General features: G+C 38.1%; 2 protein-coding genes across 5 annotated transcripts in view; one reads left to right on the top strand and one right to left on the bottom strand.

Moving 5' to 3' along the window:
- Positions 1-7,030, top strand: part of Ubp1 (upstream binding protein 1) — a 50,712-nt gene extending 43,682 nt beyond the window's left edge. For all 3 annotated transcript variants that reach the window (XM_071619719.1, XM_071619711.1, XM_027932156.3), the window contains 3 exons: positions 2,208-2,350; positions 3,085-3,136; positions 5,071-7,030. In XM_071619719.1, the coding sequence (XP_071475820.1) occupies positions 2,208-2,350; positions 3,085-3,136; positions 5,071-5,108 (233 nt within the window). In that variant the 3' untranslated portion in view covers positions 5,109-7,030. The remainder of the gene's footprint in view (positions 1-2,207; positions 2,351-3,084; positions 3,137-5,070) is intronic.
- The window catches only part of Fbxl2 (F-box and leucine rich repeat protein 2), a 90,163-nt gene continuing 81,828 nt past the window's right edge, over positions 6,235-14,569 (bottom strand). For both annotated transcript variants that reach the window (XM_027932158.3, XM_071619725.1), the window contains 2 exons: positions 10,211-10,423; positions 6,235-9,156 (listed from right to left, as the gene is read on the bottom strand). In XM_027932158.3, coding sequence (XP_027787959.1) covers positions 9,049-9,156; positions 10,211-10,423 — 321 coding nt within the window. In that variant the 3' untranslated portion in view covers positions 6,235-9,048. The remainder of the gene's footprint in view (positions 9,157-10,210; positions 10,424-14,569) is intronic.

Raw genomic sequence — 14,569 nt, 5'->3', positions numbered from 1 at the left:
TTCTCAAGTTCTCTTTTATATGGCCCCTTGTGCCAGAAATATCTAAACAAGCAAAAGATTAGCTTGAATGCTTTGAGATTTTTATCTGACTTTTTGCCCCCTTAAATCTCACATTTACTGAAATGGCAAATGTACACTGGTGGCTTGATAACCCCCCTGCCCCCCCCCCCCCCACAAAAGGAGGAGCACCACTCCTCTCCATTTTACTGACTAGCAAGATGGGGGGACTGCTTAAAATAAAACATGTGCAAAGATGCATCTGTATATCAGTCCTAAGTGTGGACTGGGTGGCACAGTGATCTGTTCATGAGGTGATAGGTCCCTATCAGTGGTAGTAGGCTCTGTGTCATTTTCCATCTGTATGTTAGGAGGCATCTCATCCTGAGGGTTTTTCTTATTTATACAGTATAGCACTGGATTAGAGCAGATCTTGAAAGGCTGGTCCCTTTTCTCCTCTGAATATAGCCTTAAAATAAGTAAGCATTTTTATTTTAAATCATATACTTTCTACTATTTTCCTCTTCTTATGTTTTGAAACAGAAGGCAACATGCTCAGAACTTTAAAGAGAAAGATACATTACAAAATTCAGAGGCAGTTATTTGCCCTGATAAATAATTTATGGTTGGAATTTTACTGAAAAAACAAAAGGGCAGCAGTCACAATTACAGAATTTTCCATTTGGTGTTAATTTTACTCCAGAAGCCATGAATTTAAGATTCAAGGTACAAGTTCTTAATCTAAAAGGATAAAAATTTTTAAGAATCTCACCACGTATCTCCAAGGTCTTACACATCATTTACATATCATTAAGACTGTAATATTTTAGAGGTTACATCCCCAAACATAGGTAACACATTTAAACTCCACCACTGGAGTGCCACAGAATAGCCATAGAATGTATGTTAATGATAGGTATGGCTGTGTTCCAGTAAAATTTATTTAGGAAAAAATAAGTGGCGAGAGCTGGGATTGTGCCTCAGTGGCATTGTGCTTATCTGGCACATGTGAGGCACTAGATTCGATCCTCAGCATCACATTAAAAAAATAAAGGTATTGTGTCTGTAACAAAGGTTTCTGTACTCATAAATCCACACACACAACAAGGAACACACCCTTATTTACGGAAACAAAGTTCTCAGCAGTGGTATTTTTGATCCATGTCTAGCTTGACTCTGTCGTTAAGCAAGACCCGCATGAGTCAGACACTGCACATGCACACTCTGCAGGTGATGTCTGCTGGTGACTTATATGTGCCAGGAATGCAGAATGCTGGATGGACTCTGGCTAGGGTATTCTGTAAAGAAGTATCAACCTTCATTGTCTGTCTGTAGCCTTTCATGTGATATCTTCTACATTATTTTAAATTTGTGTGTGTGTGTGTGAATATTGGGGGTGGGTACCAAGAGCTTTCATTCCTTAGAAATTCCCAATAGTAGGATTATTGGATCAAAAATAATGACCCCTTTAGGGCTCTTTTTGTATATTACCAGAAATATAAACATTTTAAAAACAACTTTCTTCAAGTATGATTTGTATACCATAAAAATTCTTTTACTGTAATATGCAGTTCAATGGTACTTCAGTTAATTTACAGTTTATAGCCATTGTTGCAGTCCAGCTTGAGTCCCATTACCCCAGAAAGACCCCTGAACCTGTTTGTAGCCCATCCTAACCCCTACCCCATTTTTTGGTACCTGGGATTGAACCCAGGGTCGTTTAATCATTAAGCCACATCCCCAGCCTATTTTTATTTACTTATTTTTTGGGGGACAGGGTCTTGCTAAGTTGCTCAGGGCCTCCCCACTAAGTTACTGAGGCTGGCCTTGAAGTTGTGATCCTCCTACCTTGACCTCCTGAGGGCTGGAAGCACAGGGATGCACCACCATGTCCAGCTTCCCTGTTCATATTTAACTTTTGAATGCAAGAGACATCAGTGCAGAAAAATATAAATAAAAATTTAAACCTTAAATCATTTTGTTAATGTTAAGTTATACATGCAAACATAAATAATGTATTATATTTCTGATGGGTAGTTTGATATTTTAAGGTAGTAAGGGGGAAAAGAAACGTTAATTTGGTCCCATTATAAATTTTAAATTTTATTTTGATACTTTGAAAGATGTATTTCTATGGATCAAGTAGGAAGCAGATCAAAGATTATGGGTAATATGCTGTTTTTTTTTTTTTTTTCTTTCTTAAATTTCAGTTTACCATGCAATCTACTTGGAAGAAATGGTTGCCTCAGAAGTTGCGCGAAAACTTGCGTTGGTGTTTAATATTCCTCTCCACCAAATTAACCAGGTTTACAGACAGGGTCCCACTGGCATCCACATTCTTGTTAGTGATCAGGTAAATTGGATAATCATCCTCATTCATTTTTCCCTTTCATACTGATATTTACTTTTGTACGTATTCTTGAACTATAGAAAATAATTCTGTGTTGATCTCTTTCCAAATACTCATGAGAATCATTTCCAAAGAGTTAGTGATCAAATTTGTAAGAATTTATAATCAAGAATTTTAGTGATAATAAGGAACACAAGTCAAAGAAAACTGGCTTATCATAACTCCCCACAACCCTTTGCATTCAGATACTCATTTCAGGACTTTGAAGGTTAGACGCAGGCTCTGTCCCTTTTTATGAGGTGGACATTGGTTATTTTCTCATTTTGGCCATTATGGCCACCTTAAAAAAAGCCATGAAAGTTTAGAAGTACAACCCACCTCCCAACTCCATGTTCAGAGCAAGTAATCATAGAATAATAACATGTACTTTGTTTTAGTCAACATTAACAGAACTATAAGGAAGTGCTCCCCATAGATCACAGAATGACTGACCCAGATCCTCAGGGACAGTGATGGCAGGGATGGTCAGAATAAGGTCTTGCGAGTGCAGCAGACACACATTTTCACTACCTCACACTGGCTTCAGGAAGTATTTTGGTAATTTGAATTCTGTACTTGTGCAAGAATAATATATAGACTATAATATTTTCCTTTAACTGATTTTAAATCATTTCTGTTCATTTAAAAAGGGACAGTAATATCTTAACTGTACTTATACGTGTGCTTTACTCTTCTAGGTGGTTCAGAACTTTCAAGATGAGAGTTGTTTTTTATTCTCTACAGTAAAAGGTACTTTGTACATGTGTGTCTTTATACTCAAATTATGAACAATATTGTGTGCCTCTGATTAGTTCCCCTTTTTTGTGCTTACTCTTGAAAATGCTCTCTCTACTAATTTTTAAGAATTAGAGAAATGAATCAACAATGTTTTTAAGGACTATAATGGAAGTTAACTAGCAAATGAGGAAAAGGTGTCAGTCTTTCTAGATAACTGGGAAAAACTTAGTTCATTCAGTTAACATTTTACTGAGCACTGTTTTCAGAAATTTAATGCTTAGTGAATGTTGAACAAAACAAAGAGTCCGTGTAACTCCCACTCTAGTGGGGAAAACAAACCAAAATTGGCCAAACTTACCAACATTTTAAGTGCCAAGAAGGAATTGGAAAGTCTGTGGGGTGTTTATGGATAAGGGGAATCTGGAATGGAGGACATGGAACAGTTAAAGAAGGCTTCTATGAAGAGGTGTCTTGAAGGATGAGGAGCTGGCCATAGGAACAGTGTCCTAGGGCAAATGATTCTATCAAGGCCTGGAAGAGGGTTGTGTAGCTGCCATGTAGTATGTGAGGGTGAGTAGAGCAAGGTGGGGGTAGGGTTTTGCATTCAGGACTGAGGTGATGGTAGTTTGGATTTTAGTTGAAATGCATTGGAAAATCAGTGAAGTTTAAACAAAGTAGTAATGTGATTAGATTTTCCTTCTACTTTCAAAATGGGGGGCATGAGAAGACCACAAAACTGGAGGCAGGAGATGGCCATCCAGGCAAGAGGTAATGATTTATAGACTGAGCTCCACATTTGAAGGAGTAGTAGTTGTAATTGCCAGTTTCTTGTTGAGAGTTACCATTTGGGGTATGTCAGGTAGTCACTTAATGGTGCCATTCTGGGTCTGAATAAAAAATATAAATTTAGAAACCTTTGGCTTTTCAGAAGTTATAAAATTGAGGTCATTGGAGGAGACAGTATGGAAAGAGGGCTCAGGTGAACTCCAACATTAAAAGATTAGGTAGAGTGTTTTTAAAGGCCAAAGAATTTGAAGCGATCTATGTTCATAGATTGTTTTAAAGGGCAAGTGGGTTAAGATCCCAAACCAGGCTTAGCACAACTTTCCCTAGAAGAGGAAAATGTCATGCATTACTTACTCTTTCCTGGTGGTCACTCTTTTTTTACTTTGTGCCTGATGTGTCACATATGACATCAAATTACCTGCACTTTTGAAGTGATGTCTTATGTGGACTGAACTACATTCAGTGACCTGCAGGGCTGAATTGTAACCAGGACCGGTTCACCTGTACTTTTCTGCTCAACTTTTACTCTGTAAAACTCATTGTGTTAAAAAAAAAAAAAAGGAAACTCATACTGTAATTGTGTAGTTGTGAATTCAGTAGACATTTCAAACTTAGGATTTCCCTTAAAATCTGTTTTTCAGACTTGTGTACATTAAAAAAAATCATTTATCTAAAATACCTTTAATGCTTCTCATCATTTATGGAGGCCATCAGGCAAAAGTTGGATATATTTTTAAATGTTTCAAATCTGCCTCCAAGGAGTTAAAAATTTTTTTCTAGGAATGATAGATGTTTGCACCCTCAGGTTGTGTATTTTCTGTAGGGTTGACTTGGCCCTTGCAGTGTTTTCACCTGTTCAGCTTCCAACTTGTGCTCTCTCTGGCTTACAGATAAGTTCCACATCACACTGCAGAACTGGCAAGCAGTATGGGAGCAGTGTACTGAGAAGGGCACAGCCAGTCTTTAGAAAGCAGAATGGCTAAAAGGGAAATGTGGACATGATGCCGCCTAAGAGAAAAAGCTGGAACAAATGAATGTTTTTCTCTAGAATTAGTTGAAAGTAACCTCTGAGGTGGGGGTTGCAGAGTTTTTTTATTTTAGTGTTCTTGCTTTCCTAAGCTAAGTTAAAAAATTTTTTAACTTTTATCCTTTTTCTGCAGCTGAAAATAATGATGGTATCCACATAATTTTGAAGTGATGTCCTATGTAGACTGAACTATATCCAGTACCAAATAAAGTCACGCTAAAAGTGTGTGAAGACTGAATCCAAGAAGTCTTGGGATTGGATTTTACTATATGAAATGTTTCATATTGAAAACACAGATGACCTTTCTAATGAGTTGTATGAGAGGCAAATCTCACTGTCACTGCCATAGCCAAGCATCCTCGTGAGAGTGAGCACGTCGGGACAGCGTGCATCCAGCTCTGGAGGCCGTGGGGCAGGCGTGGCTACCTGCTTCTCTGGCAGAGGCCAGTAGATACAGTTCCCAGAAGCAGCCCTTGGGCTTTTTACACTGTATGCGGTTTGGAAATGAATGTAAAACTTAACCATGGGCATTTACCTATCTGTGCCAGTTTGGTTTCTATTACCTGAACCTTATGCTGACCTGGGGAGGAGATGGGGGACAGTGCTATTGTGGAGCCAGAAAGGATTCCTTCAGCAGAGAGATGGACTGTGCTGATGGTCAGGTAAGAGGCTCGGCACCTTCTCAGAAGAAATCATGTCTAAGGGTATAGGTTTGAAATGATCATGCCAGACTGGAGAGGATCCAAGCCAGGAAGATGGGCTTGAAGCAAACTGCATTATCAGGAGTACCTTGGTGAGAGGATCAGTGTAAATCCTAATAGGTACAAAGACTTGTGTTTTTGCTTTGTCACAGATTTATTGAATAACTTTTTTGCTTCTGCTTCCAATTTTAGCATTTTAGTTTCTGGTTTTCATTTTTTTGAAGCCTCCTTGCCTTTTAGACTCGTGGTTTTCTTTCTTGTTTCCTTCTTATTTCTCCACCCCCTCACTCCTGAGCATTTTTAAAGACCTACCCCAGACATTGGAAATAGGTGACATAGGTAGGAGGCACAAAGTTTTATTGTTGGTAGCTTCTGAGTTGGTGTTATGGGATCTTTGTTATGAACAAGATGAGATTTTTCATGGAAACACTAGATATCATAAATCTAACACTAAAATGTACCAAAAAAAAAAAAAAAAAAAATCCCTTGGTCTCTTCTTAAGATACTGAGCTTCAGTACAATCATGACTAAACATTCGGATTCGGATTGAGAGGTTTTTAATAACCATACAATGGCTTTTTCTTAAAGTATGCATCTTTCATAAAAAGTGTGCTAGCAACTTCCCCCCCAACCCACCAAAGGGAATCCACTGGTTTCTTCTTTTGCTCCTCCCTTCACTCAGAGCCTTCCCAGAATTCATTGAGCATTTTTTGAGGCCTATGGTGTATCAGACTGAATTTTTAAACTTTTTAATTACAGCATCTCTGTTTACTAAGCTCTTTTGGCTTTGAATGTACCATTTGAGCCTCGTCTTTGTTCAGGTGGAAATAGGAATGATTAATTGTAAGTTTGAAATCTCTCCCAGAAGACAAATGACTTCACTAGGTGAAAGCTTTGACATTTTGGCTTATTCATAAAGGGGTTAATTATTTGCTACAAAGAAGCACTGTCTGAATATTTTCATCTTAGTTCAGAAATGTGTTACTCCTATAGACCATGTAGGAGGAGAGTTTTCCTTTCTGTCCTTCTCCCCTTTGCTTTTGTGTGACCACATGTTTTCTGTACCAGTCACTTGGTTCTTGAAAGAAGTAAGCTTCTCAGTTGTTTTAGAGTTTTGCTTGTCTATTTAGCATTCCTTTGGGTCTCATGATTTATGGAACAATAAATGTCATTTAATGCTGTGTGCTATTTTGAATTCATCAGGTTTTAGAAAAGTGGGATAAAATACAAGCTCATCAAACTTGAAATTAATACTGAGTGGCATTGACCGTTAGTCTGTCCCAGTAAAACAGGTTAAATAAATTATGGCACCAGCAAATTTGCTACTTTGTTTTTTTAATAGTAGGATGTACACATTTCAGTACAATAAATGTTTTCCGATTGTTTTGCAAACGTGTCTCATTTAAAATGTCAGTTCTTGCTAGTTTCACTTCAAGTTGACTTTCACCTTGCTAGTTTCATCTCAAGTAGAGTCATAGAACCAAGAGAGCCACTGTCCTGAGCATACCTCAGAACAAATATTGTAAGAGGCTAAGCTCTTGTAGGTTTTTTCCCTCAAAACTAAGGACAGGTTATTCTACAAACTGTTCTTTACAGAGGAAACAAACCTGGTTTTCTCACTTGAGGTAACCCTCTATTTTTATAAATGAGGTCATGGATCATTTAGCATCAAGTCCAATAGCAGTGAGAGGTTGTATCCTAACTCAAGAGAGAATGTATGGCAGTCTCTGGTCATTAGAAAAAAGAATCTTCTCCAGTGCTGGGGATTAAATCCAGGGCCTCACACATGGCCAGGTAAAGTACTCTACCAATGAACTATAATCCCAGCTTTAAATTTAATACAAACTAATCATTTTAACAAGTTTGTTACATGCTCATTTGTTCACTTAAGTGGCTTCATCAGTTATGTCCTCCATCCCTAACAGTGGCGCAGATTATATATATAATATAAAAATAACTGCTATGGCATTCATATAACCAGGAAATACTGGAGTTTATCAAAAAGCAATAAAATATTAAGTACTTTAATGCTTACTCAATCTTGCTAAGTCAATTTATGGGGGGTATATATTTATCTGCCATCTTTGAATGCAGCTGAGGCATTTGTCCCCTTAAAAATGCTTTTATCATTGTCTATAAAAACATAGAAAGCATTTTTGTTTTTATTTCTCATGAGTTCTAAGAAGTGGTTGCAAGGACCAGCTGCCATTAACACTTGAGTTCACAGTGAAGGTGGTAATGGGTTCCTAATCTTCAATAAAGATCACAAATGTGGACAGTGCAGAGCAGGACTCAACATATAGCATCATATCTTATTTCAGGTAACATTAGGAGGTCTGAATTTGGAAAACGGTTTTACTCAGATTTATGTGCCAGAAAATAGCAATAAAACCCTCTGAATTAAGTATTGCAATGGTTTATTCATTTTTATATTGTGAGTCCAAAAGGTGCCAACACTTTTCTGAGTTTTAAGTGTGTAAAATTTTTGAATAGTTTTGGTGTAACCTGATTTTTAAAATTTAAAAATAAAAAAAAAAAATCACATCCATTCTACATGCATCCATTCATTGTTTTTAATTGTATACTAGAGATAACTTAAGCCTTAATTCCTGTTTCTTTAGATCCCCCATATTTGGTGAGAAGTATGGAATAATTAGCTTTATTCCCTATAATAAAAATGCATTATGTGCTGTAGCATATGCCAGAGCTTGTAATTTCCAATCAGGCAACACAAACTGAGTTGCTTTTGTTTTGTTTTGGTCCCTGGAGGTGGATATGACAGGCTGATAACAAAGGTGAAGACCCTGCTTCACCCAGTTTAGAGTCCTTATTTCTTTGGTGTCTCATGGAAACCTATTATCATGCCTTCCACATAAGTTTCTACATATAAAACTATTTGGGTATTATGAATTTGCATTACAGTCACTTTGATAAAATTGCTATTTAATCTTCAAAGTGAAAAGTCCAGCTAATCAAAATGTAATTACTGTGGATTAAAGTAGGCCACTGGCTTAAGGATCAGGTAGAAAATCAACAGGTTATATTTTTCTGCTCAATTTGTGCTAACACTGATGGTCTGATTGAGGAATGCTGATAAAGCCAAGGGTAGGACTTTTGTACCGAGATAGGTACCCACCTCATAAGGGATCCAGGTTTCTTGTGTGATCTTGGCTGCATCAAGACCACTCTTGCCATATGTTAATGGACACAAAGTTTTGATTGCATCACAGCAAAATAAAGGTGAAACACTATCACCAGAGTTACTCCAATCCATACTGAAGGCTTTTACCTGTAAATGCCTTTCCCAGTGGAGAAGCAAGAGATTTGGGTAATGATGGAGTAATCATGAAGACTGGTCTTCTCTACAAGAAGAGACACCTCATCACCCCTTGGGCCTGAGCAGTGGGCTGTCAGAGAATAACACAGCACCTACACAGTCGCTGTCCACTTCCTGCCACTGCTGTTGGTGGGGTGACAGGAGCAAAGTAGGCATGGACTTTGACATGAGGGAGCTGAGCCTGGAAGTAGAAAAAGTGGAGTAGTCTTTACCCTGGTATTTTGGGATTATAACTACTTTTCCCTTAATATTATTAGAGAAATTATTATTTCTGCTTAATGGCAGTAACTGGCCCTATGGGCAAACTTGAGTGAAGGACCCTGGATAGGGCTGCTTTGTGGCGAAAAACGATATATGTGAATTATATGAAGACTATGTCCTGCCTCTTACTGATAATCATCTAAGCTGTTTTCCTTGGAGGGAGAGCCTCTTTTTATTACTGGTGATTGAACCCAGTGTGCTTTTACCACTGAACTACACCCCCAGTCCTTTTTTGAGATAGGGTCTTATCAAGTTGCCCAGGCTGTCCTCAAGCTTGGGATCTTTCCCAGCCTCCTGAGTTGCTAGGATTACAGGTTATGTGTCACCATGCCTGGCCGATGGAGGTGCTATGAGGGTGCTGATCAGACTACATGGAACATCTCCCCCAGACCCACTCAAATTGAACTTCAGAGTGGGATCTAAACAATGGGATTTTGAAGCAGTCTAAGATGACTGACAAATGAGTAAACCAGATAAGTTTGCATAACTATTGGCTTAGGATAGAATGGAGAAAGTGAATGTTGATTTGGGGAGGGAAACCGGAGCTTAAACTCAGGGGCACTCGACCACTGAGTCACATCCCCAGCCCTACTTTGTATTTTATTTAGAGACAGGGTCTCACTGAGTTGCTTAGCGCCTCGCCATTGCTGAAGCTGGTTTTGAACTTGCAATCCTGTCTCAGCCTCCTCAGCTGCTGGGATTACAGGCGAGTGCCACTGTGCCCAGCTGGATATTGATTTTTTAAAAAATGATGTTCAGTTTATTAATTGCTGAGATTCATCTCATCACTACATCTCATTACAGACTATGATAGGTGGAGGGTGGGGCTGGAAACCGAACCCAGGGCCTTGTGCATGCTTGGTAAGCACTCTATCACTGAGCTACCTCCCCAGCTCTGGATATTGATTTTAATGTTTGATTCTGTTGCTCAGAAACGATGTCAGGTTGAGCCCACTCCCCAGCCCCAAGCCTACCCGCATCCGCTTGATGCCTGCTCGAGTGACCTGCTGGCAGTCATACAGCTCAAGGCGCTCCAGGCCACGGCAGTTCTCTAGATGTTCCAGAGCCACGTCAGTGATGAGAAGACAGTTGTCCAACTCTAATACCCGCAGCCTCTCATGGCCACAGGTGCTGTTGCTCAGGTGCAGGATCCCATCATCTGTGATGAGCTCACAGTGAGAAAGGCTCTGGAGCAGGAAGAAAAAATGTTCATAAGACCCTCTTATTTCAAGACTCAAGGCCTACGTAAAATCAGGGAAAGTTGCTCATGAAATGTCCCAGAATAACTGCTAATGTGGCTTGATTATGTCCCCTAAAAAGCATGTGCTAGAAACTCTATCCCCAATGAAACTGTTGCAAGTAGAGCCTAATCAGAGGGGAGCTATTTAGGCCATGGCGGCTCCACCTCTACTGAGTGAATTGACAAAAAAGATTTAGAAAGGGCTCAGGGCTGCAAAGTCTCTCTTCCTGCCCCACTTTTGTCCCCTGCTACAAGATGACACAACAAAAAGGCTCTACCAGATTCTAGAACTATGGGGAATAAATTTCAATTCATTCTAAGTACCCAGTCCATGATACTGTATAACAGCAGCACAATGCTTTATGAGGCATATGAGGCAGGGTCAAAGGAAATGCTGAGGCCCTTCGTTACGGGGCTTCAGGGTAAAATTTCAAAGTTTACTTCCCTGAGAGCAGTTTATCCAATTCTCCATTTGAGTGGAGGCAGTGGAATAAATGATTCTAATGTTCTTGTTCACTAGAAAATTGTGCAAACAACCATGACTCAGATGGGCATCTTTGAAGGCTGTGAACAAATGGAGCTTGAACAATGTGATCTGGCTTTACTAGCCCCTTGGGCCACAGCTCAAGGTTGCAGAAGGTTACTCAGATTCATTTATATAGCTTAAAGTATCATTTCTGCAATTCTACAAGGGTCTCCTTACTGAGTTTCAGGGACCTGACAGTGTCCCCATGCTTATCAAATTTAATATTTAATTCAACATAAAAATTCTTCAGAAGAAAACAAAAAGTACTGCATTGTTTCCTATTGTTCATTTGTTCCTTCAAATACATGAGTTCCAACTGTGCCAGGCTGTGTGTATGCATTGTTGAAGCCCAGATTGGACAGTTGAAATGAAATCCACATTTAATATTAAACAGAAGCTGAGGTAAGTGCTGGGAGTATATGACTGTGGGATTTGATCTAAGAGACCAGTGAGTTGCTATCTGAAATGCTCAAAAAGATGTCCAGTATCACTACATGCCTACTAGAAGGGCTAAAATAAAAATATTAAAAAAATAAGTGTTGGCAAGGATGTGGAAGAACTGAAGTTCCTGTGTTGCAATGGCAATTGTATATTCTTAACTGAAATGCATGTTAAACAAAATCTGATAATATAGCAATACTGGTTATAATAGCCCCAAACTAGAAACCACTCAAATATTCAACAATAGAAAGGATAAGTAAATCACAATAGGCTCATTCTAGAAAGCAATGAGGATGAATAGCAGGGCACCGTGGCATCTTGACTTGGAAGACTGAGAGGAGAATCAAGTTCAAAGCCATCTCAGCAACTTAGTGTGGCCCTAAACAACTTAGCCAGACCCTGTCTCAAAAAAAGGGTTGGGGATATGGCTCAGTGGTCAAGCACCTCTGGGTTCAATACCCAGTACAAACACACACACAAGATACAATGAGTGAACTTCACAAATGTAATATTGAGTAATGAAACCAGACAAAAGTACACATGACTCCACTATGTAATTTCATTAGTAAAATACAAAAACAGGAAAAACTAATACATGCTGTTGGAAGTCACCACCTTTGGGAGATTAGTAACTGGAAGGGAGCAGAATGTGGCTTTCTTGGATCATGGTAATGCTGATCTTTAGTCTGGGTGTGTCCGGTTTATGGAATTGCATTAATCTACACATCAATGATAAGTGTACTTTTCTGTATATTTTACTTCAATAAAAGTTAAAATTGAAAAAAATTAGCCACTCTGCCAAATTGTGTGGAAAGGTGGATACAATAGAGAGCAAGTGGGAGGCTATTACATTCTTGGAGGTAAGGAAATGCCCTGTAGTTTGGACCTGAATGAGTTGTGGTGGCAGGGTGGGAAGTTCTGCAAAATGGAAAGAGAACCAAGACATTGACACTGAATATAAGAAACAGGCAGGTGAGTCTAACCTAGAGGGAAGGGAAGCTAGGGGAGAAATTCTGTCAGACAGCGAACCTTGAACCTTGATTCTTTTGTGTGCTCTGTCTTAACCCTATGGGGTATGTTTCCTTTCTCAAGAATCCAATCACACTACACAATTCTATACAAACCAATATCTTGTAATGAATATCTATGCAATCACTGGTTTTTGTCTTTTAGAACTGACTTCTGGATAAAGCCAGAAGACTTCGCTAAAGTTTTTCAGGAGGCCACTTAAGATAGTCAAAATCCTTATTTTTTTATTTACCTACTTATAATAAATTGCAACTAGAAAAAAACGTGTGTGTATATATATATTTTTTAGTTTGGAGAAAGAAGACAACTGAGGTAATGTATGGATACTAATCTCTTCATCGCTTTAATACAGAGAAGCTGAAGAACTAAGAAGTTAACATTAGCGTCTAAGACCATGGAGATACTCCTACATTAATTGAAAGACTAATGTACTGGTATATGCAAATATTCATATAAATTTAAAAAACTTGTTTAAGAAAAAAATCAAAGAAGCCCTTAACCTGTTCTCTGAGTCCAAAGGAAAATATGCTGCCAACATTGTTCACAGAGCAAATACACTGCTTATTTTACACAAACTAAGCAACCAATAGTCAAAACTATCTACTTTTGGGCCCCCACTGTGTACGTATTATCTCAATTTATTCTTCAGGCTAACTGTGCAAAGTGTTATTCCCATTTTACAGATAAAGACTTTGCAGCTCAAAGAAGTTGAGACTTGCCAATTACAGCCAGTCAGGGTGGTCTTAAATTTTATCCCTGCCCTGCTGTCTCATCCCTGGCAGATGACAGAGGGGTTAGGCTGTTTTTATTAAGGGCAAACGGAATTATCCATTATTGCACAGAGTTTCTTTAGAACATAAGTTGACCACAGAGGTTATCCCTGTGGAAGGAACATAGTAACTCGAGTTTTTAAATAGGAGTGAGATTTTTCTCTTATATTCTTGGCATTTAAAAAAAAATTTTTTTCTTTCGAATTTTGTGATTCTTTTTCTGCATTAGATTCTTTCTCTGTATTATATGAGCATGTAATTTTTGTTCTTTAGCCTGTTAACATGGTGGATTATATGGATTAGTTTTCAAATATTAAACTAGACTTGTATCCTTGAAATATTTCAACTCTGTTGGTCATGTGTATAATTATTTTTAATCTATTGATGAGTTCTATTTACTAATATTTTGTGAGTTCTATTTGCTAATATTTTATTAAGATCATTTGCTCCTATATTTATGAAGAATACCAGTCTGTAGTTTTGGTTTTTGGTGCTGTTTTTGTTTGGTTTTAGTATCAGGGTATTACTGACCTTATGAGTTATGAAATGTTTTCTCATCCGTTTTATAGAAGAGATTGTATGGAATTGGTTTTAATTCCTTATGTTTGGAAGAATTCTCCACTTAAACAATCTGGGATGAACATTTCCTTTTTTTAATATTTATTTTTTAGTTGTAGTTGGACACAATACCTTTATTTATTTATTTATTTATTTTTATGTGGTGCTGAGGATCCAACTCAGGGCCCCACACATGCTAGGCAAGCACTCTACTGCTGAGCCACAACCACAGCCCTGAACATTTACTTTTTGAGGGTTTTTTAAATCAAATTTTATGTCTTTAGCAGTTACAGGGCTATTAAGATTATTTATATATATATCCCAGCCTTCTATTTTATATTGACTTTGTTTTGAATGTCTATTTCACCTACATTGTCAAATTTATACAGTTGTTTCTAGTACAGTTTGAGCATCCCTAACCTGAAATCGGAAATGCTCCAAAATCTGAAACATTCTGAGCATCAGCATGAGGCAATAAATGGAAAATTCCATATTTGACCTCACGTGAGACAGGTCACAGTAAAAAATGCAGGTTCACTAAAAATTTTACCAGGTATATATTAAACAAAATGAATTTTCTATTTAGATTTGAGACCTACCCCCCAAATATTTATTTACTTACATATACACAGACATTCCAAAATTGGAAGAAATGTGAAATCCAAAACACTTTTGGTCCCAAGCATCTCAGATACTGGCTACTTTACCTGCATTCCCTTAATTTTCATTGGATGTCTGCCTTTGGATGTCTGGAGATTTTGTGTGTGTG

This window comes from Marmota flaviventris, chromosome 1 (genome assembly GCF_047511675.1).
Source record: "Marmota flaviventris isolate mMarFla1 chromosome 1, mMarFla1.hap1, whole genome shotgun sequence".
In the NCBI taxonomy this organism is placed as follows: Eukaryota; Metazoa; Chordata; class Mammalia; order Rodentia; family Sciuridae; genus Marmota; species Marmota flaviventris.
This window is presented reverse-complemented; position numbering and strand designations above follow the sequence as displayed.